This window comes from Microcebus murinus, chromosome 11 (assembly GCF_040939455.1).
Source record: "Microcebus murinus isolate Inina chromosome 11, M.murinus_Inina_mat1.0, whole genome shotgun sequence".
Lineage (NCBI taxonomy): Eukaryota > Metazoa > Chordata > Mammalia > Primates > Cheirogaleidae > Microcebus > Microcebus murinus.
The window spans coordinates 25,549,647-25,574,392 of NC_134114.1; the positions used below are offsets into that span (position 1 = coordinate 25,549,647).

Sequence of the window (24,746 nt, forward strand, 5' to 3'; positions counted from 1 at the left end):
GGGTTCCCAAATGATTGCATGGACCAGAGCACCATTCTCTACCATTACCACTGCAGACCTGGAGTCACCTTGTATAGTTATGTGAGTGAGAAATCACCTTCTGTTCTGGTGAACCATTATTTGTTGGGTTTTATTTGTTATAGCAGCCTGGCTGGGTGTGCTCGTGTGTGTGTGTGTGTTTGTGTATGTGTGTGTGTCTGAGCTTGCATGCTTTTCATGTGTGACCTCTAATTACATATGCCACTATACACATGTCCTTTATATTTTGATAGTTCTGATATCAATCCTCCATCTATGCCTTTTATCATCTACTCTTTTATATTCTATTTGACCTAGGTTGTTTTCTTCTCAAGGCCCACAGTATATTTAATTTTAGATATTTTTAGAACTCATCGCTATTAACTAAGTATCAAAATGCAAATTAATTATAGCCTCTGTTTCCATAACTTGATTTCCTTGTTTTTCAGTCTGCAGAGGCCACACACTGTCTAAATTACTCTAACTGAAGGAAGACAGCAGACCTGTTTACCTGCCCTTTAGGGATGCCCTATGTTTTTAGATGGAAAGACGTATTTTGAGAGTACTATTTGAAAAACCCTAAACAGATCAATTTTATTTCAAAATATCTAGGCTGAACCCACTGTGTGCTGACACAGGGATGATCTGTCCCAGTGAACTCAGAAGTTATCAAGAGTGCCCTCAATGTTATTTTAAAATATTTAATACTACGTGATTTTCTCATCTGTTTGCCCAGGGTCACCACAAAACTGGCATTGTTTTTATATGTAACATGACCAAAGAAGAAACAAATAAAACCAAAGGCACAGAGGATGGTGATGTTTTCTAATTTGCAAAGCAAGGGGTCATGGACTCTGAAGTCCACCTGCCTGAGTTCAAATCTCTGCTCCATTGCTCATGAGTGTGTGTGATTCTGCCTAGCTACTTAACCCTCTATCAGCTTCAGTTTCCTTGTCTCTGAAATAGGGAAAATATTATCAATCTCCTTGGGCTGTCATGAGGATTAACTGAGAGAATGCATACTCATTACCATAAAATCATGCTTATAAATCATGATGCATGCTATATCCATGTTCACTGTCAACATGAAGCCCTTTAGGACTGATTAGGAAAGAAACAGGACTAAAATGTCAGGAGTACTGCTAGTCATTCTTTCCCTTCTTTCCATAAATTAGATTACTATAAGCATGAAGCTCTTTTCTACCCCTGAAGCTGTATTCTTTACTTGTAAATGGAGATCATAAGATATTGATCCATTGACAGGAAAAGTGATAACTCACTTTAGGAATCAAATGTAAATCGGCGTGCAAGTATAGTTCAAATAGAAACAATTATAGCATTTGATGCAAAAATATTTGGAGGTTTCAATTGTGAACCAAAAAAAAAAAAAAAGTCCTAAGACACCAACCGCCAAACAGACCCTCCTCTAGGCAACCCTTAAAAATTGAGTTCCTGGCCAAGATGGGAAGAGAGATCAGACACACCTCATTATACCACTTCCCTTTTGGGGTTTTAGACACAACTGACCAGCATTAATATTAAAATAGAATTCATAAGAGGACAGAACGAATTCTTTGTGGCAATAAGATAGCAAATTAAACACAGGACCTAAGGCCATGCCAGGCAAGGGTTAAGTCATGCACCCCTACACTTAAAGAATAAACTACGTTATACTCCTTACCCCCTGTTCCACAAGCCAGAACTTTAGCCTTGACTGGGCCAGAGACTGATTTCAGTAACTTCCTTCTGTTGAGACCACCAACCATGAACTGGTTCTGGCCAGTTCACAGGGGCTGTGCACTTGAGTGCTTGAGTTTGTCCTGAAAAGACCTTTTGACATATGGGGCCTAATGGTAATACATTAAATGATAAGTCTCCATCCCAAATTGAACATGGGTCATATGTAACGTGCATTTTTCAATATGCACCATCTTCATCAATATTCATAACTCCTCCTATAAGCTGTTGAATATGTATATTTGGCCAACCTATTCAGTTTAAATTCCCATTGTACCCCTCCCTCCCTCGAAGTGCCAGTCTCTGGTTTTTGCTGGAGGCTACGCTTCCTAGCCTGTCAGAATGGCCACCTGGCAGGTTGCAACCCTTTATAAGAAATAAAGCTCTCCTTTCCAAATGTATAATTGTGTAATTTTTAAGTTAACAGGTGTACCTACTTATTGCTACATAGTCATTCCATGACCAATGATGCTGATTAATTTATAGGAGAGAATTTTATACAGACAAGTTGTCAACTGGTGCTGAAATTCACTTGAGAGAAGATTAGATTGGAAAAAGCAGGTTCACCATTCAGCTGAAAAGTGTGTCCTTAGACAAATTACTTAAGTGATAAAAGTTCTAGTTTTTCTATTTGTAAATTGGTATAAATGAGATCCTTACCTACTCCCCAGAACTGTCAAAAGGAAAATATAAGAGATTACTTGTGAAAGTGCTTTGAAAATTAACAAGTTTATAAATTGTTATAATTGCATTGTTATTTTTATATTAGCTGCTAATATTTCACATCTCTTTAGCCAGGGAGACGATTTTATGAAATGTCATGAAGATGCTGAAAAATCTGAACACGTGATTATTTTGCCATAAAGTCCTCTTTTGAGTTGTCATATTATTTAGACAAGTTTGCACACTGTATATTTAAAATTCAAATAGGTGAGAAATAATTTTGATGCTTCAAAGCATGCAATTAGTTTTAGAAAAAGAAAAACAAATGTCTAGCCAAATTTCTGAAGTGTGAAAATGGGGCCAAATTTTGTCATCATGTTTATTTTCTTCTTCCTCTATATTTCAATTCCTTCAATGAGCCAAAATGAATTTTTTTTAATGCAAGCACTCAAACATACCAACAAGGGAAAAAAACCTCATTGATACAGTGGGCTATAGTATCGTCTTAGGTTTCCAATCCAATTGTGACTACGTTACAGGTTTAAACCAATTCTCAACGTTAGCTTTCTTACTGGAATGTGAACTCAGGCTCTTTCAGTCATCCTTCATCATAGGATCATTGCAGTTTATAGCTGGAGGGACATTAGAGATGATCTATGCTAGCCCTGTCATCCTGCAGATAAAAAGCAGGCTCAGAAAGAGGGACTGAATTCTCCATAATCACACAGCAGATTGGCTCAGGCTTCTTGACTTACATCTGGGTTCTTTTCACTGTATCTCACTACATATGTTCTCTTTCCCTCAATATATACATACATATATATAATATATATATTATATACGTATTAAGATATATAAAAAATATATATATTTTTTCCATTTGAGGTGTTAGGTAGTAGAGAGGGAGATGAGGGATGGTTATGATTGCTTCCATTTTTTCACACATTAGACTATATTTTAATGCAAGTTCATTTTGAAATTTGCACAGGAATGTAACAATCCTAGCTATTTTCTGTGTAAAATCATACCCGGGGTAGGAAATAAGACCTCTTACCTCACTCCAGTTTCCAACAATCCAGTATGCGGGGCTGTGGCTCTTTGCGAGTTGCTTGTAGTTGGAGGCGTTCAGCAAAAAGCCCTCGGCAATCAGACTTGTTGCATCCTCCTCGGTCAGGACTGGCCCAGAACTCTGTGTCAGATTCACGTTGTTTGAAAGTTCCAGGTGGTTATGGTTTACTGGCTTTTCTGAGGAGTCTCCTCCCAGACGGAGTGGAGTGGTAGCTGGCTTCTCAGAATCCACTCTCTCTGTGCTGGGTGTCCCATTTTTGAGAGTGCTGGGCCTTTGGCTGGTAAGGAGTCCCTCCATCGCTGTGCTCAAGGGTGGCCACCAGGACTCCCCGCTGAGATAAGGCGTCGGTGGAGGTCCAAGTGGCATTTCTGTACTTCTTTCCGCTGGAGCATCATTTTCAGGTACTCTAATCTTGTTCCATATTACAGGGTTGTTTCCATCTTTGTTCCCAGGCTGTTCACTGTCTTCCCCTGAGCCACTGTGAATCTCCACGTCTGGATCTTTGGTCAAGGTATTGTAAAATGGAGTCACCTGCCGAGTCACAGGGTCACTAGAAGATGACAAGTCAGCACCACTTGTTGTAGCTAAAAGGTCTCCCTCTGAGCTAGGACCAGTATCTGAACTGGGCACATTTTCATTATGTGGCTGGATGCTCGAAGACTGGGAAGAGAGGATGGGCTGGGCAGTGCTTCCAGTGGAAATGAGATCGTGAGAGTCCAGTTCAGGTTGGGTTGAACTACTTTGCCACTGTTTCCCATCCAGGTCTTCTCCTTTGGAGGCTGTGGTGGGACTAGGGCTGCTGATTGCCGGAGTACTTGTGCTCACTGACTCAGGCACTGAGGTTGTGGTCAGCACCGTGGGCCTGGGCAGAGGTGGAGGGGTGGGCTCTGAGGGGTCTTGCTCAGGTGTTGGTAGATTCTTCCCATTGGGAATTGTGCCCTTGCTGGGTTTCAGCACTCTTCGGCTAGATGGGCATTGCTGGAGGCCACACAGAGCTCGGCTATTGGGTTTCCTTGTCACATCGCAAGGTTCATCATGGTTCTTGGTACACGTGACACTGCGAATCCGCACTCCACCGCCACAGGAAACAGAGCACTAGAAAAGAGAGACAGCTGTTAGTCTAGTGAGCAAGGATGCTTCTGTTCTCTTGGGCAGGTTTACAACAGATCAGGATAGGCCGGATGGAAACTGAACTCTGTAGCTAAAGTTGTCTTCTTCTATCTCTACATTTGGTTTCTGTGCTCTTTTAGATTTCCATGGAAATCTCTTTCTCCTGGAGACCAGCAGAGGCTCAAGACCAACCACTTACTCCTCACAAAATGAAAATATAAGCCATGATGAAGTCAAACTGGAGTCCCTTTGAACCCTGGATGGGGGGATCCACAAAAAATGCAATGATTTAAACAAGTCACCTGATCTTCTTAAAAGATAGTAAGTCATATAATCTCTTTCCTAGGCTTGTGACACCACTAAATTAATGTAAAATGTTTACATATTATCTGGGATCTATTAAATTAGTTATAATGAACCTTCCCTTTATATTTAGAAAACAACTGTTATAAGTCACATAGTTTCTCCCAGGTACCTTAAGTTCCACTGGCATTTGCCTATGGCAGGTGGAGTCAGATTAAAAGCTAGACAATCACCATATTCACACACGTGCATAGATCCAAGAACTTTTCTGAAATTTAAAGGTGGGTGGTTAATCAAAGGTGGGAGATCATCTTTCCTGAGGAGTTAGGTGAGTCCCTTAGCATGACACTGATACACACATTGGAGGAGGGGCAGGTCGCCCTCTCCAATGTTCCTTTCACATTCTGTAGGGCATGCAAAGCACTGGCCCCTAGATGCCTTTGAGGGCATTCCAACAGGGCATTCCTGGCTCTGGATTCACGGTAAAGAATGTTCACTTCATCAGTTTCAGCAGCTGTGAATCACAGTGGTTGCTATAAAACACTAAATTTCCAGATATTTTGAAGAATCCATACTTTTACCAAACCATGCCATTTTTAGCTTTCCTTTACAATAAGGACATTTAAAGTCAACCACCAAACAGTTCATATTTGAACATGGACCACCCAAGGGTCTTTGCTGGTCATTTTACATTTCTCTGCCTTTTATCCCTGACCTCAAAGCAGGTTTCTTAAGGACGGGCATTGTTTAATGCTCAGTGGCTTCCAAAGGGCTTCACAGACATTATTCTGAGTGATACAACATGCCTGATATTTCAAAGGCAGAAATTGTCATTCTGCCTTCTACAAGAGAGGAATATGAGCCCCAGGGGCTTGCTTAAAAGGCTGCAAGTCAGTAACAAAGGAGGAATTAGATCTATCTCACACCTCACCCCAAAACCTAGTGCAACACACTGTATAGGTAGCTATCCATGGAGTTCACTTCTTCACTTCAAAATTTTGATTTCTGAAAAGTCACCCAAAGGCAGAAACTACTTCTTATTCATAATTGAACTCCAGGATAGCTCTTAGGACACAGTGAACACTTTGTACGGTGTTTATTAAGTGATTATTTTACCTGGAAAAAATGAGTTATGGGAAAATTCTTGCTCATTTTTTAGCTGAAGTTTCTTACCTTCTCTAGTCCTATTTTAAATTTTCTCTATGGAGGAAACTAATACTGACATACAAAAATCCCCCTTTATTTTATTGCAATCAAGCATAATCACTCACTGATGTATAATAGCTCTGAAATCAGCTCCTTTGAAAAGTGGGAGTACTCGTGAGCAGAGGAGAACGTTCAGCAGAGGGAGTGTGCAACTGCAGATTAGGCTCCACCACTAAAGCTGTGGATTTAAGATGTTAATGACATACTCAAATATCCTGCTCTAGGATTGAACTGCCAAGGTCTGTTTTGAGATAATAATCACCACCATCTTTGTTGGAAACAGTGCTTAATGTACACTCATTTCCCACCCAAGTGGAGGCTATCAACCAAGGTCTTAAAATATCTCTTCTGGAACCTTCCATCACTCACTTCTCTCTGTGGCCCAGAAAAGGCAGGCTGCAAGCATTTATTTTCTCGGTTTGCCACAATATTTCTGCCCTTCTTGTATCTAAAGATACTTTATGCTCCATCTATTTCCGTCATCGCAAGTCCCTCCCTGCTTGTTACATTGTAACCTGAGCTCCTCGGATTTTCAAATATCTGCTTCACAAAATTTATCAGCCCAAGCAAATAATCCTCAATATATGTCTGAAGACATTTCTACACTGGCTGCCTCAGGCAGATGCAGTTCTGAGAGCTGATTCATAAATGAGGCCCCAGCTAATGCCAACTGCTCTCCGGCAGCTGGTGGCCCCACTTTCAGTTTTACTTTCCAAGAACTATCAGACTAGACAGTAACATAATAGCAAACTCTTCCATGTTTCTTTTCTTTCTCTTCTCCTCCCTCCCCACCTTTTTGTGGTTTGTTTTGACTGGAAGTGTTTCTAATATCCCCAGGAAAGTTAGACTTCACTTGCACACCTTTACAAGTACAAACATTTTTTAACATGCAAAAGTAGAGGCATGTATGCCCTCCATCCCCGCATTGAACGATGAAGTCAAACAACTATAAAAGCTCTGGGAAATGGCTTACATTCCCCGATCTGTCATTACTAACTCTCTGCATGATTCAATGACTTAGCCTCAGCTTCCTCATCTGGAAATTGAAAGAAATGAGCATCTATTTTTCAAGGCTACTGAGAGAATTACATGAGACAATACTCTTGACAGAATGTCATAATATATAGATGACAATCAGTAATTAAAGCTATTATTATCACTGTTGTAATAATGATGCTGATAATAATAACAGAGTGCTTGGGGGTCCCCCTATTTCTAATGGCACAGAGAACTGTCATATCAGTGGGGTGGCGAGGTGAGCAGCTATCTGGGCAGAGTGGGTGCAGGCACATGTATAGAAGAGACACATGAACCCACACTGGTCTATTGCCGGATTTTTTTTCAGATTCACATTTCCTAGGGCACTAACAGATACATACATGGTTTTAAACTTACAAATTATGAGTACTGAATGATATTACTAACTGTGTGAATTTGCTCAACCTAAAAGAGTAAGACAGGAGGAGTAAATAATAGCTATCTAGCTGGTTGTTTAATTAAAATACATTAGATTTCAGTATTTTAAAACACAAGATTGTTCTCAAGCAGAAGTTCCAAATTGGCAGCCTAGGGGCTCAGTTTGGCTCACAGACACATATTCTTTGGCCTGTTCAATCTTAAACCAAATGAACAAACAAACAAAATACAAAAACTGAGCTAGTGGCCAACACTTTAAAAATGAGCAGTTTTATATAAATAAAATTCTAGAGTTTTGGCTTCTCTTGGAATAGCAAACGATCTGCATCTATTGGTCGCATTTCCAAATGGCAACTCAAAACCTCATTAATGGAGGCCTGGGGTCTGGGAGGAGGTTGTGTGGTCTCCAGCACACCTGCCTGCCCCCACATCTACTGTCCCTAGCCAGTAGACACCGAATCTTCCACGTAGCCCGAGGACGCCATTCCTTGGCACTGGGGCATCTTGTGCCCAGCGGGACAATATTAACTGTCCAGCAAGTACGTTGGGTCTCAAAGCTGAGCTGCCTTTTCTCCGGTGACTCCAGCACCAGGAGTGCCACTTTGTAGCCAGCCCCACGCTTCTTCCAGGACATCTTCCGACTGTGCTTATCTCCTTAGGAGCTGTGAAGCCCTTCAGATGAGATCAACGCTAACTACACAGCACCACACTTGAAGTCCATTGCAACTGGTAGTTTCAGAATTCTCAAAACCAATTTCAGCTATGATTATCATATGCCCTTACCTTGTGATTTTGAACCCTGGGCCAGGCAAGCAGCTTGTCAACCTGCCAAGGTCCTCTCTGGGAGTCATCTCGCCCTCACTCTCCACCACGCCTGGACTCAGCCTCTGGGTGGGGAGCGGGGTGCTGGGAAAGAGCACTAGATTTCTGCTGCTAGATCTGTCAACTTTGCCCTCCTGGGGTGCACTGCAGTGGTGGGGGTGGGCGCCCACAGTGGGCACAGAGCTGCGGTGCTGAGAGAGAGTTTACTCAAAAGCACAGGTGGAGTTTATCAGAGGGTTCAGGCTAAAGGACTGAGTAAACAGTTAATACTGTACTGTTTGGGGAATAAAAACATTTAATGTAGTCTTGGGAATTTATAAATCAAAGATTGGATCTCAAACTAAAACCAGCTTTGAAAGTAAGCTAAAACACTTAGGTACCTGTTAATAGGCTGAATTGTGTCCCCCCCCCCAAGATATGTTGGAGTCCCGATGCCCCCTAACCTCAGAAAGTGACCTTATTTGAAGATAGGATCTTTATAGGTAATTAGTAAAAATAAGGTCATTAGGGTGGGCCCTTATCCAGTATAACTGGTGTCCTTATAAAAAGGGGACATTTGGACACACACAGCACAGACAGGTGAAATGCCACATGAAGAGGAAGGCAGAGATTGGGGTGATGACTTTACACGCCAAGGAACACCAAAGGGTGACTGCAGACCACAGAAGCTGGGAAAAGGCACAGAACAGACTCTCCCTTCCACCCTTCAGACGGAGCCAACCCTGCTGACACCTTGATCTTGGATTTCCAGCCTCCAGAGCTGTGAGACAGTACATTTCTGTGGTTTAAGCCATCCAGTCTGTTGTTAGGGTAGCCCTAGGAAACTGATACAGTAGTCTAGATAATTTTTTTAAAAAATCATAATCAACATGGCTTCCAACTGGTTGTCTGTGAGTAATTGTTTCAAACAAAGGTGCCCATGTGTGTTCTCCAGAAACCCAGGCAGAGCATAGGCTGGTGGCACATGGGAAGAGCTGTGATGTTGGCACTTACAGATGTCCCACACCAAAAGAGGAGGTGATCTAGGTCAGAACATCAGGTGGCCAGCCTCACAGGGGTGCTGGGACCTTAACTGAAACTGGGGGATACCAGAGGGTCACTGACTCTCAAAAATGTCTCCTATGTCCTCGTTCTCTCTCTTCCTTGCAGGAACTTCACAGAGTCCTGTGGGACTTCACAGGAGCCTAGCTTGGCTTCTCATTTAGCAATAGACATGGTGTTGCTAATAATATTTGCTGCCATGACATCATCTGAAGAGCCCTCCCTGCTCATTTGAGACAATTGTCATTTAGTCTATTAGGTCACTGTGCATTCCAACACCCTGGTGAACAGCTCTGCACTTAATAGAGTCCCAGTAACTTCTTTAATTGATGGTTTTGCTTGCACACACACACACGTGTATGTGTGGCACAGGAAAAGCAGATTAGAAATTCTAAGAGCCATCATATTGAAGAGCCGTCATATTGCTACATTTTTCAGACATTTGAGACACAAATGAGTGTTCAGAGTGGAAGCTCAGCTGCCTGCATTCAAATCCTGGCTCCATGGCTTGGTGGCTGTGTGACCCTGGACAAGTTTCTAAATGTCTCTCTGCCTCACTTTCTTCATCTGTAAAATGGGGCTAATAAGGCCATTGTAAGGATTAAATGCATTAATATCTATACAGATATTTAATAGATGTATACATAATACATACTAATAATATATACTAAATGCCCAATAAATATTTGCTATTAATATGTAATTAAATATTGATTTCTGACTTTATAGTGTCCCTTTGTTTTTATGAAAACAATATCTAAGTTTTTTTTTTCAGGTCTCAAATAATTTTGCAGGCCCTGGAAAAACTTGCAGGCCCTAAGCAGTGTACTTTCAGTGTTCTATGAATAAAATGGTCCTGAGCTCAGAGAAGGGACAGGTGGAAATTTAGAGGGCCACAGGTCAATTCCTTCAGCACATTTGGGTGCCACTGATTGGACAAGGTTTGTAAAATCAGAGGAAGCCTCATCTGCTTGCCTGATAATAAGTCACCATTTAGTGACTTAGCATTAGCAAGGCACTATGCTAAGTGCTTATATGAATTATCTATTTAATTCTTACAATAACCTTATCTTTCTCATTAACAAAAGGCTAAGGGAAAATTTTCACTAGCTCGTGGCCATGCAGTCAGAGATTTCCAGGGATGGAAAATTTAGAAAAATTACTATCCCACTAAGTCTATTAGTCTTGTTACCAGGAGAAATAAATGCTGGTTTGACATTGAGGAAACTGAGGCCCCCTGTAAGGTGAAATCATTTTCCTAAGACTGTACAGAGAGTTTATGCAATACAAGATTAGAACCTAGAAAGTTCTCTGGGATCTCAGCTAGGACTCTTCTCACTTCCTCTTCTGCCAAGTATGCACAAAACCACACATTTATTAACTACATGGTGCTTTCATTGGTATTCATTCATCTATCCATTGATCCATCCATTGATCCATCCATCCATCCATCCATCCATCCATCCATCCATCCATCCATCCAAGGAAAAAGGTGGCAAAGCACTCTACAAAGCATCTGGCTGAATCATTATCTATCATTATTTTGTTTTTGGAGCCATTATTAAAAACCTCACATAACTTTAGCAATGTATCACACCAGGGCTGTCTCTTAAAGAAGAGGTACCTTTCCACCTGTCAGATGGAAAGAATTACGATTGCCCAGAGGCACTGGGTTAGACCAAAGGCTTCATCACAGTGGCCTTACTGTGATGTTCATGTCCAGCATGTTGCTCTCTGTCCCAATCATGGCCTTGACTTCTGTTTCACCACTTCTTTTTTTTTTTATTTTTTTTAATTTTTTTTTATTTTTTTATTTTTCTTTTCTCCTAATGCTTCCATGTGGATGTTTCACCACTTCAATGTCTAGAGTCTTTTTATTGTAAACTGCCTGAAACAGCCATGTAAGGAGAAACTGTGTATAAACAAATACACACACCTTGGCTTCTGGAGGTCTCATGGTCACCACATACAAACATTTGAACCCAGGGAGCCATGCTCAGGGTCTGTGCCTTTCGGCACTAGACTGGCTGCTTCTCACAAGTCATGCCACTGAAGTGGTGTATCTAGGAAGCATGGGAGTCACAGAAACTTTGATGCCTGGTCTTTATTTATAACAAATAGAATTCCCTTCTTTACCTTCTTAGCCCAGAAAGTAGGCTAGACAAAACCAGGATAAAAATCTTGTTGGAACTCAAGATTGAGGATAGGAGTCAGGTGTCTACAGTGTGAGCTGAGAGGGGTGGGCCTGGTCACAGGGGGCAGGAAAGCCCTCTAATTTCCAATGCTGCCTGGGTGAAGGGGGAGTGTACCAGCCTGGGATGGCTGAGCCCACCCTCCTCTCACTGCTTGGGTTGGTGGAGGTGTATTGATAGGGAAAAGCAGCTCATGAATTTACCTTTCCTCTTTCTTCCCACCTTTGTCAGCCCAGGGAGGACCATTTTACAGGAGTCTAGAAGGCTCTCAGATCTTTGGTCTTTCAGCTCAGTTGCCTTATAGTTTCAAACTCATCCAGGGTGATCCAAACTACTCAGTGTAGACCAAATGATTGCTGGAGTAACACCCTGCACCAAACAATGATGGTCTCAAGACAAAATTCAGATTATGAATACTGGGTATAAAGAATCACTATATCATCACTCTTAAAAAAGTATCTGGGCATAGTTAAAATGTCAAAGATATTTCATCATATATTGCAAGGCTCACTAGAAGGTTGTTAGTAAGACAGCAGAGGAAAGAAAGAAGGACCTATTCAATGAATATTTTGATACTGATTTAACTAAAAGTACTTCTCCTAATAACATCTCCTCAAAGAAGGTATCAGCTCAGCCTTCCTGCTCAGTGCTGTCAAGTGGAAGGAAGCTAGAAACTCAATTCTGCAGGTGCTGTCCATTGATAATGCAATGGCCTATGTTTGGAACCACACACACAGAGACTTGTCACATCATGCCAACCTTTTGATTCCTTATTCTCTACTGAAGACAGGTTATTATGCTTTCAATAAACAGGAACACATTAAGAAGAACTCTCAGCCAAATCTGTGGTTGTAGTCCTCTGAAACAGCATTAAGACTCTTACAACTAGTAAATTCTACATGACAAAATTATTAACAGTTTTCATTGCAGCCAACACATTTTTGGTATATAGATTTAATAGACCAGTCACAATATCCCATTCAGCCTTATTTTGACAACACTGTAATTTACAGAAATCTAGGCTGTGGCCAGGCCACATGCTATGATTATTCTCACCCCCAGGAACAGCAGGGAGAGTTTTCAGCTTGTTACTGATGTGTGCACACACTTCAGTGCACGGCTCAGCAATACGCCTGCAGTAATTTGTAGGTATATTTTCTTTGCAGGCTACCTTTGTCTTTCCTTTGCTTTCCTTTCTTTTCCTTTTCAGGGTCCTTTCTCTCCTATTTGACAGGAAATCCTTATAATCTAGGGACCAAACTTTCCATTTCTTTTTTTTATTTTCACCTAGATGTCCAAGAGAGCATCCTAGACAGAATTAGAAGCTAAATAAACCTAAACTGTGACTATGAGCTAATGAAATAGAGTCTTAGAAACAAGGTTATATTAGTTGCCATATTCAAATGAGTGTTCTGCTTTCAAATAGGTATCTTTAGAGATGGTGCCTTTGCTTATACACATTTTAGAATTCAACTTTATAAGTTATACATGAAAAGCAATCTCACTTATTTATAATCAAATATTACTTTTTAAACACAAAGGTTTTGATGACATTACTCACTTATCTATCAGACTTAGTTCTAATTGATGGCATTCTCTTGAATAAAATATTTTCCATTTTCCCTGAAGGTGAGTCCTCAGAGAAGTTCCTAAACCATCCTGGTCAATGGTAGCATTTTGATGGAAAGTATGTGGTTTCTCAAACTAGCTCATAAGATAAAGCCAGCATTCATCTCTAAACACTGGCCTATTAATTTTTAAAAATATTTATTATCTAGTCATTCCTTAGGCCATTGATTGACATGCACATAGGGCAGTAGAGCTGAGGCTCCTGGGCTCTTGGGGAAAGAAGAGCTTTACTTCCAGTGATCACTCTGGGAACACGACAAGGCCTGACTGAACCAGGTTCCATAGTGACCCAAAGAAAATTAAAGCCCTGGAGTTTTTCATAACCTTCTAGCTTACTAATTTATAATTACACTCAGAGAATTATACCAAATTAATTTTGAGAAAATGCAGCACTTTATTTGAATTTATGTAGCTAATAATAATATCCTGAACCTTGGGTGGGTTTGGCCTTGATACATGCTGCATAGACAGTCAATTTGTGGGAATTTCTCCAAGTGCCGAATGTTCTACCATCATTCCACCATTAGAGCAACACTTCTTTGGTTTTAGTTAACTACAGTGATGTGCCGGTCAATGTTTAACAAACCACTTTGAGGGTGGGTGGGGAAGCCCTAATTTGCTACCAATGGTTTAACATTGGACCCAGCAAGAATTCTGATGATTTACCGATTAGTTGTCATGAGCTTGTACTACCAGGGTGTACCACATCCCTGCCACGGAGTTAGAGAACCACTGGACAAGTGAGAACAAGATCCTGTATGAATAGAAAACAAGCACTGGGTGGCGGGAAATACAGGAAACATACCAGAGGTGATGGACGCTGACCATTTTTGCAATTTTATCTGGCTAGGTAGGGTCACACTTTGGATTGGAAAATGAGGAGGAGTGGGTGGGTGGGGGTGCTGCCCCCCACCCATGAATGATGCCAGTTTCCCCTCTAAACCCTGCGCTTACCTCGCTCCAGTTGCCCACTGTCCAGTCCGAGGGACACAGGATGTCTCTGTTACAGGATATAAGGGTCTTGGGCTTCAGCAGGTGCTGGCAGTCCGTGGGCGGGAGGGCCTGCTCGTCGGAGCCCATGGTCTGGATGCACAGCACCGTTCGCTTCTTCTCTCCATGGGGCCCGCATGTGGCCGAACATGCTTCCCACTCCCCTGCCCACCACCTACAGACAGACATGGACATGTCAGAGAAGGTCACCAAAAGTACACACCCATTCCATTCACCCACTGGAAAGAGAGCAGGAGCAGACGCGGAAGTACAGAGCTAGGAGGCCCTTGCAGACGCCCCAGCCCACTAGGGGGCGTGCTGCAGACGGTGCCATGGCGACTCATTCAATCAGCTCCAGAGCTCCCCGGAACACCTGGCATAAGTAGCTGTTAAATATTCATGTTATTAAATGAATATGTGTATTCATGTAATATATTCATTATATATTCTATATACACACAAACACACACATACACACCCTCTCTTTTCAGCTAAGAAAATTGAGGTCACGATTTCTTCTGTGCAACTTCAAGCAAGGGTAAACCTCACTTCCTCATCTGTTCAATGGGTGTAAAAATATCTACTTTATATGAGTGTTGTGGCTTAAATAAAATGTCAATTCATGTAAGGTGCATAATCAAGAGCCTGACACATAATAAGAACTCAATCATCTGTTATGATTTATTGTGATTTTGAGTGTTGCTACGGAGTGAAAGAATCCACTTAGACTCTAGCTCTCCTGGCTCTTACTTGAATGTTTTTCTATTCCAATGTGAAGCAGGCACTTCAACACTAATTTTTAAATTATTTAGGATATTATCAATCAAGAGAATTGCCTTCATTTTCCTCCCTATCTCCTGCAGGTAATTTGTTAACATTTTCACTGGTCCCTTTGATAAGAAAGAACTGGAAAAAGAAGAAACTTAAATAAGATAATTTCTTGTTTGTCAGCTGTTCTTGACAAGTTGAACAGCTGAGACTGTTGGCGAAATTAATATCTTGGATATTTACCAGTGGAAAAACTGCTACGTGTGCCTTTTCTCTACCCCGTTATCATGAATGTTTGACTCAAGATTCTAGGATGTGTGCCCACTGGTTACATAAAAAGTGGCTTTTGAAAATGGCAGGGAGTCCTCTTGGAAGCCCTCTCCTTGTCTCTCTGTGCCATCATTGTGCAAATCTTTCCCAACACAGAAGACAGAAAAACTGTCTTTACCCAGTGTGGTTTGGACCTACCATTGCTTTATATACAGCCTGATTCTTCATCCCTTCATGTAGTGACAAAGTGGGACATTTCCATTTTTCATGGGAAAATAGTACACCATGGGAAGTCCTTCATTACTGACTTGAAGAAAGTCTCCTGACCTTGAGATAGTATTGAATTTGGGTAATTTTGAAGAAGACAAACTTTTTACTATCATTTTTGGTTACTAAATATTGGGTTGATTTAAGCAGAACTTCTTTTGATTCTCATACTTTTAGTCTCAAGTTAAAAATATCAGAAGAAAGCTATTCCTCAACTCTATCATATTCTCCAGTTAATAAGTAGTTAAGATTATTTATTCTTCTGTGTTTAATATCTGCAGATAAAGAGCTAATATTAGAACAGTATGATGTGAAACTAAATAAATGCCCTCTGTATTAATCTAATTATTTGGTCCTACTTCTGACTTTTCCAAGGGAGGCCAGGCCAAGGGAATATATAAAATGCCATTCTGAAAAGGCCTCAATCTGAGCTGGCTGCAAGGCTAATTCATCTAATTACTCGCAAGTGATACTGGGACATCCTGTTTTCTCTTTCTGGAGTTTCCTTTGCAGTTCACAGGGGGATGTTTTGCATGTGCTTGTGCTATGGTCTGATTGTGTTCCCCAAAATTTATGTGTTGGAGACTTAATCTCCAATGCAACGGTGTTGCGAGTTGGGGCCTAATGGGAGGTGTTTAGGTCATGAGAGCTCCACCCTCATTAAGGCTGCTATAAAAAGGGCCTTTGGCAGTGGGTTCCTTCTCTTTCACTCTTCTGTGTGAGGACACAATGTCTGTCCTCTGCTGTCTTTCTGCCTTCTGCCATGAGGGTGCAGAAAGAAGGCCCTCACCAGATCAAATGCTGGTACCTTTATCTTGGACTTGCAGGCTCTAGAACTATAAGAAATAAAATTTTTGTTCTTTATAAATTATCTAGTTTGTGGTACTCTGGCATAGCAGCACAAAATGGGCTAAGACAGCTTGTCACTAGTTTAAAGTGAAAAGTCATCTTTTTGTTGTTACTGTTCCTGCAAAGGTCTTGCAGGCCTAGGACTCAGAAGCCATGGTCAAGTTCTCTGTTGTCCATCTCATTCTTTTAGGTGTCTGCATAATATCACCTCTTCTGGCAGATTTCAAGGATATTTATGACAGAATACTCTTTTTATATTTATAGGAGTTTTATGTTTATATCTACAGATTTATAACAGAAGACTTTCAAAGTGCTCTGAGTGATTGGTAAGAAGGGCAATATACGATGCAAAGAACTCAGTTAGACAAAAGACGTGGCCCAAACATTTATTCTCCTTCAACAAGACAATTTCTCTGGTTTAATCAACTCAGGATTAATAGCAACCTCACATGACTTTCTCTGTTTCTGCCATTGATCTTTCTTACAAGAATGCTGAAGACACTGACAAAGATTCTCTGCTTGGCCAAACTTTAGTCAGGCTCCTGAACCCTCTCCCAGGCTCATCTGTGCACTTCCTTGTGCAATTCCATTTTAGCAAAGAACCCTGATAAGTCAATTTGGCAAGAACTCCCACTCTTGATATCTGATCACCCTCGGTATCTGGTTGGGTTCCTCATCCTCCCCTATCCCCCAGGTGATGTCTGATCACCCTGGCAGGCCTCAACAAGAATCCTTTAAGTTGATTTAAACAGAATCTCCCTGAGGTTTCCTCTTAGTAACTTTCCATCCACTGACCGCCCCCAACTCAGTCCTCTCTCCTCTTTCATGAGCTTTTCCCAGTCTTCCTTTCCTTCAGATCAGAAACTCACAGGCAGTGGAGATTCCTACATGTCCCTCTCGAGAAGACATTTAAGAATGTCTGAAAACATTTTTCATTGTCACAAAAGAAGAGGAGGGAGCTGCTATCGGCATTCAGTGGGTAGAAGCCAAGGATGCTGCTAAACCTCTTACAATGCACAAGACAGTTCCCTGCAACAAAGAGTTATCGAGCCCAAAGTGGCAATAGTGCTGCGGTTGAGAAACCTTGATTTAAATCATATGCCATTCTTTTGTGCACTGAAACCTACATGCAGCTGCCAGAGTTGAATGAATCGCTATCAGATGTTTATTGAGCACTTGATATGCTGGGCACCATCACAGCTGTTGCTTAGCAGAGCCTTGTTTTGCTTGGAGCCAAAGTTCAGCGAGGAGTCAGGAGAGAGAAGAGACTCAAATGACCTCTGTCTGGAGCCAGCTACACTTTAATTCCAAAGAATTTCTTTCTTGACAGGCTACTCTATCCTGGAACATGCTATGCAAGGCCTCATCCTGAAAGCCATTGGCCATGTAATACACATTTCTTAGGTTTAGATAATCAGAAGCTTTCTTTAGAAAAATCTGTCTTGAATACTCCTTTGGGGAAGAACACAGAAATGTTGAAGTTGGATGTAAAAATAAGATATTACTGAAGAAAAATGATTTAGAAATAAGAAGATTAAACCTTGCACATGAAGTTCTTTTGGGAGGGAAAAGGACAGCTCTGAATGATGGGTATGAACTTTTCAGATATCATAGAAATTAGTTGACAAAGGAAGACATCGCAACTTAAAATTCATGTACACGAAAACTATTAGACTAAGCTTGCAAAAACAAATAATATAACAGGGCAATATTCATTTATTACTTATATATTATTTAAAAAGGAGGCTGGGCATGGTGGTTCATGATTGTTACTTCAGCACTTTGGGAGGCCGAGGCAGGAGTATTCACTCGAGGCCAGGAGTTCAAGAGCAGCCTGGGCAACATAGGAAGATGCTGTCTCCACACAAAAAAATTTTAAATTATCTATCTGGGCATGGTGGCACATGCCTGCCTGTAGTCTCAGTTATTTGGGAGGCTAAGGTGGGAGGATCACTTGAGCCCAGTAGTTTGAGGTTACAGTGAGCTATGATTGCACCACTGCACTCCAACCTAGGTGACAGAGTGAAACCCTGTCTCTAAAAAATAACCAAATTAAATTTCTTTAATCACTTTGTAAATTTGCATGCATGAATGCATGACTTACTTTTGGAGTCAGACTTTTCTGCTTGTTAGTTTTTCAATTTTCATTTGTGTTTTAATTTGAAAGAAATATTTTAAATTTGGGGGATTCTGGTTCTAGCCCTGAAACCTGCTCATCCTGAGATCCTGGGCAGCAGCATGGTGTGGCAGCACAAACAGAGCCTTCTCAGCAGACATCTGGGATCATACCCAGACTCTGGAACTTGTATCTAAGTCACCTTGGAACATTTTTATGAAGGCTTTAGAGTCCTCATCTATACAATGAGCACAAAAATATCTGCCAATCAGGGTTGCTCACAGAATGAAATGATACGGCAATATGGAAAGGGCTTGGAAAATAGTGAGTTCTTAAGAATTGCTAGTTTCCTTCCAGCCTTATTCCCTAGGGCATGGCATCAAATTTCTCTGAAATTTTATCTCCTCTTATACCCCCTGGGAGTAATAGCCATCCTCTGTCACCTGACTACTTCATAAATATTTGCAGGAGTTAAAATGCAATCATATACAAGAAAACCTTTTATAAATTAACCATCATGTTTGAATGTTTTATGGAATTCTATTTAGGTTATCATATCCTACCTGTGAATGCATTTTCAGAAATTGTACCTCTATATCTTATATTTAGTTAACATTTGCAGGAGTCAAAATCTTAACCAAGGCCGGGCGCGGTGGCTCACGCCTGTAATCCTAGCTCTTGGGAGGCCGAGGCGGGCGGATTGCTCAAGGTCAGGAGTTCAAAACCAGCCTGAGCAAGAGCGAGACCCCGTCTCTACTATAAATAGAAAGAAATTAATTGGCCAACTGATATATATATATAAAATTAGCCGGGCATGGTGGCACATGCCTGTAGTCCCAGCTACTCGGGAGGCTGAGGCAGAAGGATCGCTCGAGCCCAGGAGTTTGAGGTTGCTGTGAGCTAGGCTGACGCCACGGCACTCACTCTAACCTGGACAACAAACCGAGACTCTGTCTCAAAAAAAAAAAAAAAAAAAAAATCTTAACCAAGTTAGAGAGCCTTATCTCTTTCAACAAAAATGGACTGCATGATAGAATCATCATATGAGACTCTGTAATTGTTACTTTTGCTAAAGATTTTAGTCCATATGAATTAATTAAACAAACATGGATTCAGAGAAAGGAATGTGTTATCTATCTATCTATATCTATACACAGCATGAAGAAAAAAGAAATTTTTAAAATGAACTTTCAATAAAATTAACTACCTGGGGCCAAGTAATCCCTTAAATACAGATATTATAGATTTTAAACATAAATGTGTACATATATCTGTGTATGTGTATATATGTGTGTACATGTGTGTACATATATATGTACATGTGTGCACATAGATATGTGTAACATGTGTATATGTATTACCTTGAGTAAAACAAAAACAAGGGGAAACATTTGACTTTTGGTATTCAAGAAAACACCATTGAGATCATTAATATCTTTTTCTGAAGACTGTCTTTAGCTTGAGTTTTGAACTGGGTGAATTCAGGCTTTATTTGCTAAATTTATTGATCTTTAATGACCACAAACTGGGGCACAGGCATTAATCACGTACGGAAATAGCTTCAAAGAAACTCAGACCTTGGGAAATATATAACAGCCATGGGAAAAGTAGCTTAAATCAAAGCAAAAAAATGCTACCTTGTGACAAAGATTTAGAAAGAGTTGTCAAATCACTTATGCTTTGCTCTTCTTCCTTAAGTAAATGCTTCAAATCATTTGGAGGACATTGTTTCCAACACAACAGCAGAAGCTTGGGGACAGGATAGGTTGTTTTCCACCCCTGAAGTGTGACTACAGAATGGCAGAGATGGCAGCTGTAGGAGTGGTCATCAGCTCACCAAGGAGAGCTGGGCACTGGACGTCACGTTTGCATAGTTGGGACTGCACGTGGCTGTCTGGCAGCCCAGCTCATGTCTGTGGCCGGCGGCACTTCCATTTTGGCTGCCAAGGCTTCATTACTGGTTTTGTGAGAGGGAGGTTATATAATTGTCCATTTCAAAATTTTGCTCTGAATCAACAAGCTACATCTGTGTGCTGAGCTTAAGAAGCATCACAGCAGAAAAGATTATCATGTATCTCGCTCAAACATGCTGCTCTCATAGGCAAGAGATGAAGAGATTCCAGCTGAGCACAAAGCCTCAGGAAGGGCAGGGAGCGTGCGGACAGCAGCCAGGAACCCTGGGCGAGGGATCCAGACAGCCGGCTGCTGGTCCCTGACCTGAGGGACAACAGCCTCTCTCTGCCATCATGTGTGGATCTCACCTTGCCTTCCCGACTGTAGATTTATTAAAGGAGTGACATATTTGTGCCTTTCCAAAAAATTCTTTGCCACACACCCTATGGAAATCCTAATCATATGGTTTTCCAAGCTTTGAACCTTCTGTAAGCTGATGGAGGGTTCTCCTTTGCCCTTCCCTGGCTTTGACATCACATTTGCATTAAGCTGCCTGTTTTAGTTTCCTGTGGCTGCTGCAACAAATTACTCCAACGCGGTGACTTTAAACACCAGAAATGTAGTCACTCACAGCTCTGAAGGCCAGACATTCAGAATAAGCATTACTGGGCTGAAATCAAGGTGCCAGGTGGGCTGTGCTCCCTCCAGAGGCTCTACGGAATGCTTCCTTTTCTTGCCTCTTGCAGTTTGCAGTGGCTGCCAGCACGCTACGGCGTGTGCCCACCACCCTCTGATCTTCAAGGCTGGTGTCTTCAAATCTCTGCTCTGTCTTCACATCACCTTCTCCCCTGTGTGCTCAACTTCCCTCTGCCTCTCTCCAATAAGGACACTTGTGATGGCATTTAGGGACCACCTGGATGATCCAGGACAATCTCTCCGTCTCATGACCCTTCAAGTAATCACATCTGCAAAGAGCCTTTTTCCAAATAAGATAACATTTACAGGCTCCAAGGATTGGGATGTGGCTATCTTGGGGGCCATTTTTCAGCCTGCCACTACTGCACTCTGGCTGACTTCAAGTCCACAGAGCGTGGCCCGTATCTCTTAAGAATGTCTTCATCCAGCTCCTCCTCTGGGTCTGCCCCTGCATCGGGCTTTAGCCTCAGTTCGTCTCCTGTCCTCCTGCCTCTAGGCTCTTGCCCCAACAGCCATTTCCTTCCATCGATCTAGCTGTATTTTATTAGGGGGTTTCCTCCAGCTAGAAACTTCTGGTAATTGGAGTATAGAGGTAGGTAAAGATAACCACCCTTATGGAAAGTGAATTCTGGAAATAGTGAGGCCAAGTTTTTAGGGACAGGTAAATAAGAAGATGTCAGGTACAGGTTGATGTCTGTTGCATAACAGGGAGCTGACACTGAATCCACAATCTTCTCCGACTGTGCTGCTCCAACGTATGTGGCCAATGTCCCCAGCTCCTCCTGAGCCTCAACAGGTGAGCACCTGCAGGGGGATCGTTGGGGCCCAACGCATCTCGCTCAGCACTTGCCTCGCTTCAGACACAGATAGGTAAGAAGTGCTTGCTTCTCGTGGGAGGCCTGCTGAGTGGGATGGAGACCACAGATAGACAGCCCTGGATTCAGATCTCTGTCACCTACTCGTTTCATGCCATTGAGCAAGGTGACAAACATTTCTTCCTCTAGAAATTTGGCACAATAATAATCTTTGTGGGTAGTTGGGAACAATACAGAGAATGTATAAGGTTTCCCAACATGTGGCCCAGAGTGAAGCAGGTGCTCAATAGATGGTAACTGTTATTTGGTTGTTGTCACCATTGCATCTCTCACGAGAAACGGCAGGTACTCAGCAGTTAATTGCTGGTCATACGGAGGCCAAGGCAGACTGCGTAAAACCATAAAAATGAGTATGTGAACCCCACGGATATAATTAGTTCAAAGAAATAGCCATGTTCTTAAGAAGATAGCCAATCCAACACAGAGTGTGGTTTTGAAAGTGAGGAAAGAATGTAAGGAATGCAAAGGAAATTATAGGCAGATGCTCATTAACTGTGAGGGAGGGAAAGCACATGAACCCTGTGGAGTAGTGGGCGATCAATCAGCTCTAAGAAGGTCTCTTTCCTAGCTCACTGTTCCCCGAGAAGGTAGCATAGTAACTGCAGTTACACACAAAACCTAGTGTGGCTGTGAGCACTGTTAGCATATCGGAGCCAATGGCATAGCCACAGAAACCTTCTTGATGTTCCCTGTTCTTCCCGGCAAAAGAGTCACAGGAAAGAGCTACAGCAAGGTGAGGTGATCACAGCATCTCTGCCCTACCTTGATAGGGCAGGGTCCAGCTTTGGACCTCACAGCCCGCCTCCTACCCAGAAGAAACCGCAGAACTGGATGGAGAGCAAACCTCTGACTCTGAGATGGGAACTCCCTGGCTGCTGCCCTGCCTGTTTGAACCTCTAAGACACTGACATCGTTTTCTTTAACTTGCTTGGTCTGACTCTTCTTTCTTACCTAGTTCTTTGTTATTTATTACATTCTAGCTCTTCTTTAGAATCCAACCTGTCACCTATTTGATTTATACCAACGAGTCCCCTCTTGTTTAAACCCCTTTCAGTGTGTCTGCTTAGAACTGGAATAAACATCAGATGGAATCTGTAACCTAAATACATCCTTGTTTAAGGTCACTAGAGAATGAAGACTCTATCCAGAAATCAATCAATCTTCCTTCCTTCCTTCCTTCCTTCCTTCCTTCCTTCCTTCCTTCCTTCCTTCCTTCCTTCCTTCCTTCCTTCCTTCCTTCCTTCCTCCCTCCCTCCCTCCCTCCCTTCCTCCCTCCTTCCCTTTTTCCTTCCCTTCCTCTTTCTCTCCCTTTCTCCTTCTCCTCCTCTTTCTTCTCTCTCTCTCTCTGTCTCTAACACAGGCCCCTCATAACATCCCAGATACCTTTTAGGATCCCAATATCTTGAACCAATGTGCTCATCAAAAGAGTACCTCTATAACAGTGGTTCTCAACCATGGGTGATTTTGCCCCCTAGAGGAATTTGGCAATGTTTGCAGACATTTTTGCTTGTTACAACCTGGATGGGGAGAAAGGGGGTGCTACTAGCACCTAAGTAAATACCAGCCAGTGATGCTACTAAGCATCCTACAATTCACAGAACAGCCCCACACAACAAAGAATCATCCAACTCCAAATGCCAATAATGCTGAGACTAGGAAAGCCCGCTCTATGAGCCCACTCTCCCAGGCAGCCTGGAGAACAAGTGGGCACTGTGACCTAAAGGTGCCAAGGTATTGTCCAAAGGCTACAGTTGTGCTGGTAAAGTGCTCTTGGAAAAGCCAAACACGTTAGTTAAAATTTGTGTGATCTACATAGCTTTCTCTTCAACAAGGCTTTGGGACTTACTCTTACCAAATAATTAAACATAGAACACATCCAACTTGTAAAACATGCTGCTCTTGGGAGAAAATGTTCTCACAGCTTGTCACAGGCTCCAATAGCATGGCCACAGAAACCTCCAACTGATTTCTTGTATTTATTCTAACAAAGCTGCATAGCTATTCTTATCAGCAAGCATTTGGTTACCCTTGAACCAGACATCACTGTAGACAGACACACAGAGCTCGCGCTGTCAGCGATGGTTACCTGGGTGGACAAGCCTTTTCATGGCACTTCTTCTGTCTCCCATTGGGCTGCGTTTCTGGGTCACAGAATGTAGCTTTCACTATCCCACGACCCTTCTTTATGCAATGGGCAGTCTGGCGGCGGATACCTGGGGGTTGGACAGAAAGGTTCACACAGTTGAATCCTGAGCCCACGTGTCCACGGTCAGGTGAAGCCCTGATCATGTCAAGTGATCATGTGGATAGGAAAGTTGCTCAAAAGTTATTTGGTTTTTAAAGTAGGGATCAAGACTAGGGACCTTTTGCTATTCATGCTCATGCTGTAGCCGGGAACAGGTGGGGGAGATCTTGCTTGGAAGGACTATAGGTCTTACAGGTAGATCATATAATCTTATAGGTAGGTCATATGATCTATTCCATAGATTACAATCCAGCTGTGGAGACAAGACTAACACACACATGCCAACAGGAAACAAAGTGAGGTCTAAATAATGAAAGTAGATATTATCACCAGCTGTTACCAGGCAACAGCTATATTAATTAGCTTCATTAATCAAAGAATAAGGGAGATATAGAACTTTATATTAGTTGAGGTTGGTAAACTCTGAAAGACAGGAATAAAATTTAAAATAATATTGTGAAGTTTGAAATGTTATTTTTTTTTAAAATATAGTGTTTTGACATACAAAGATTGATAATCATAATGCCTTCAGAGACTAGGTAGATAATGTATGTAAGGTATGCACGTGGTG

The 24,746-nt window shown here is 41.8% G+C and overlaps 1 protein-coding gene across 1 annotated transcript in view; it reads right to left on the minus strand.

Moving 5' to 3' along the window:
• The window catches only part of ADAMTS12 (ADAM metallopeptidase with thrombospondin type 1 motif 12), a 305,201-nt gene that overhangs the window by 35,663 nt on the left and 244,792 nt on the right, over positions 1-24,746 (minus strand). The window contains exons 17-19 of the mRNA XM_020290052.2: positions 24,017-24,143; positions 14,161-14,371; positions 3,473-4,582 (exon numbers count right to left, since the gene is read on the minus strand). Coding sequence (XP_020145641.2) covers positions 3,473-4,582; positions 14,161-14,371; positions 24,017-24,143 — 1,448 coding nt within the window. The remainder of the gene's footprint in view (positions 1-3,472; positions 4,583-14,160; positions 14,372-24,016; positions 24,144-24,746) is intronic.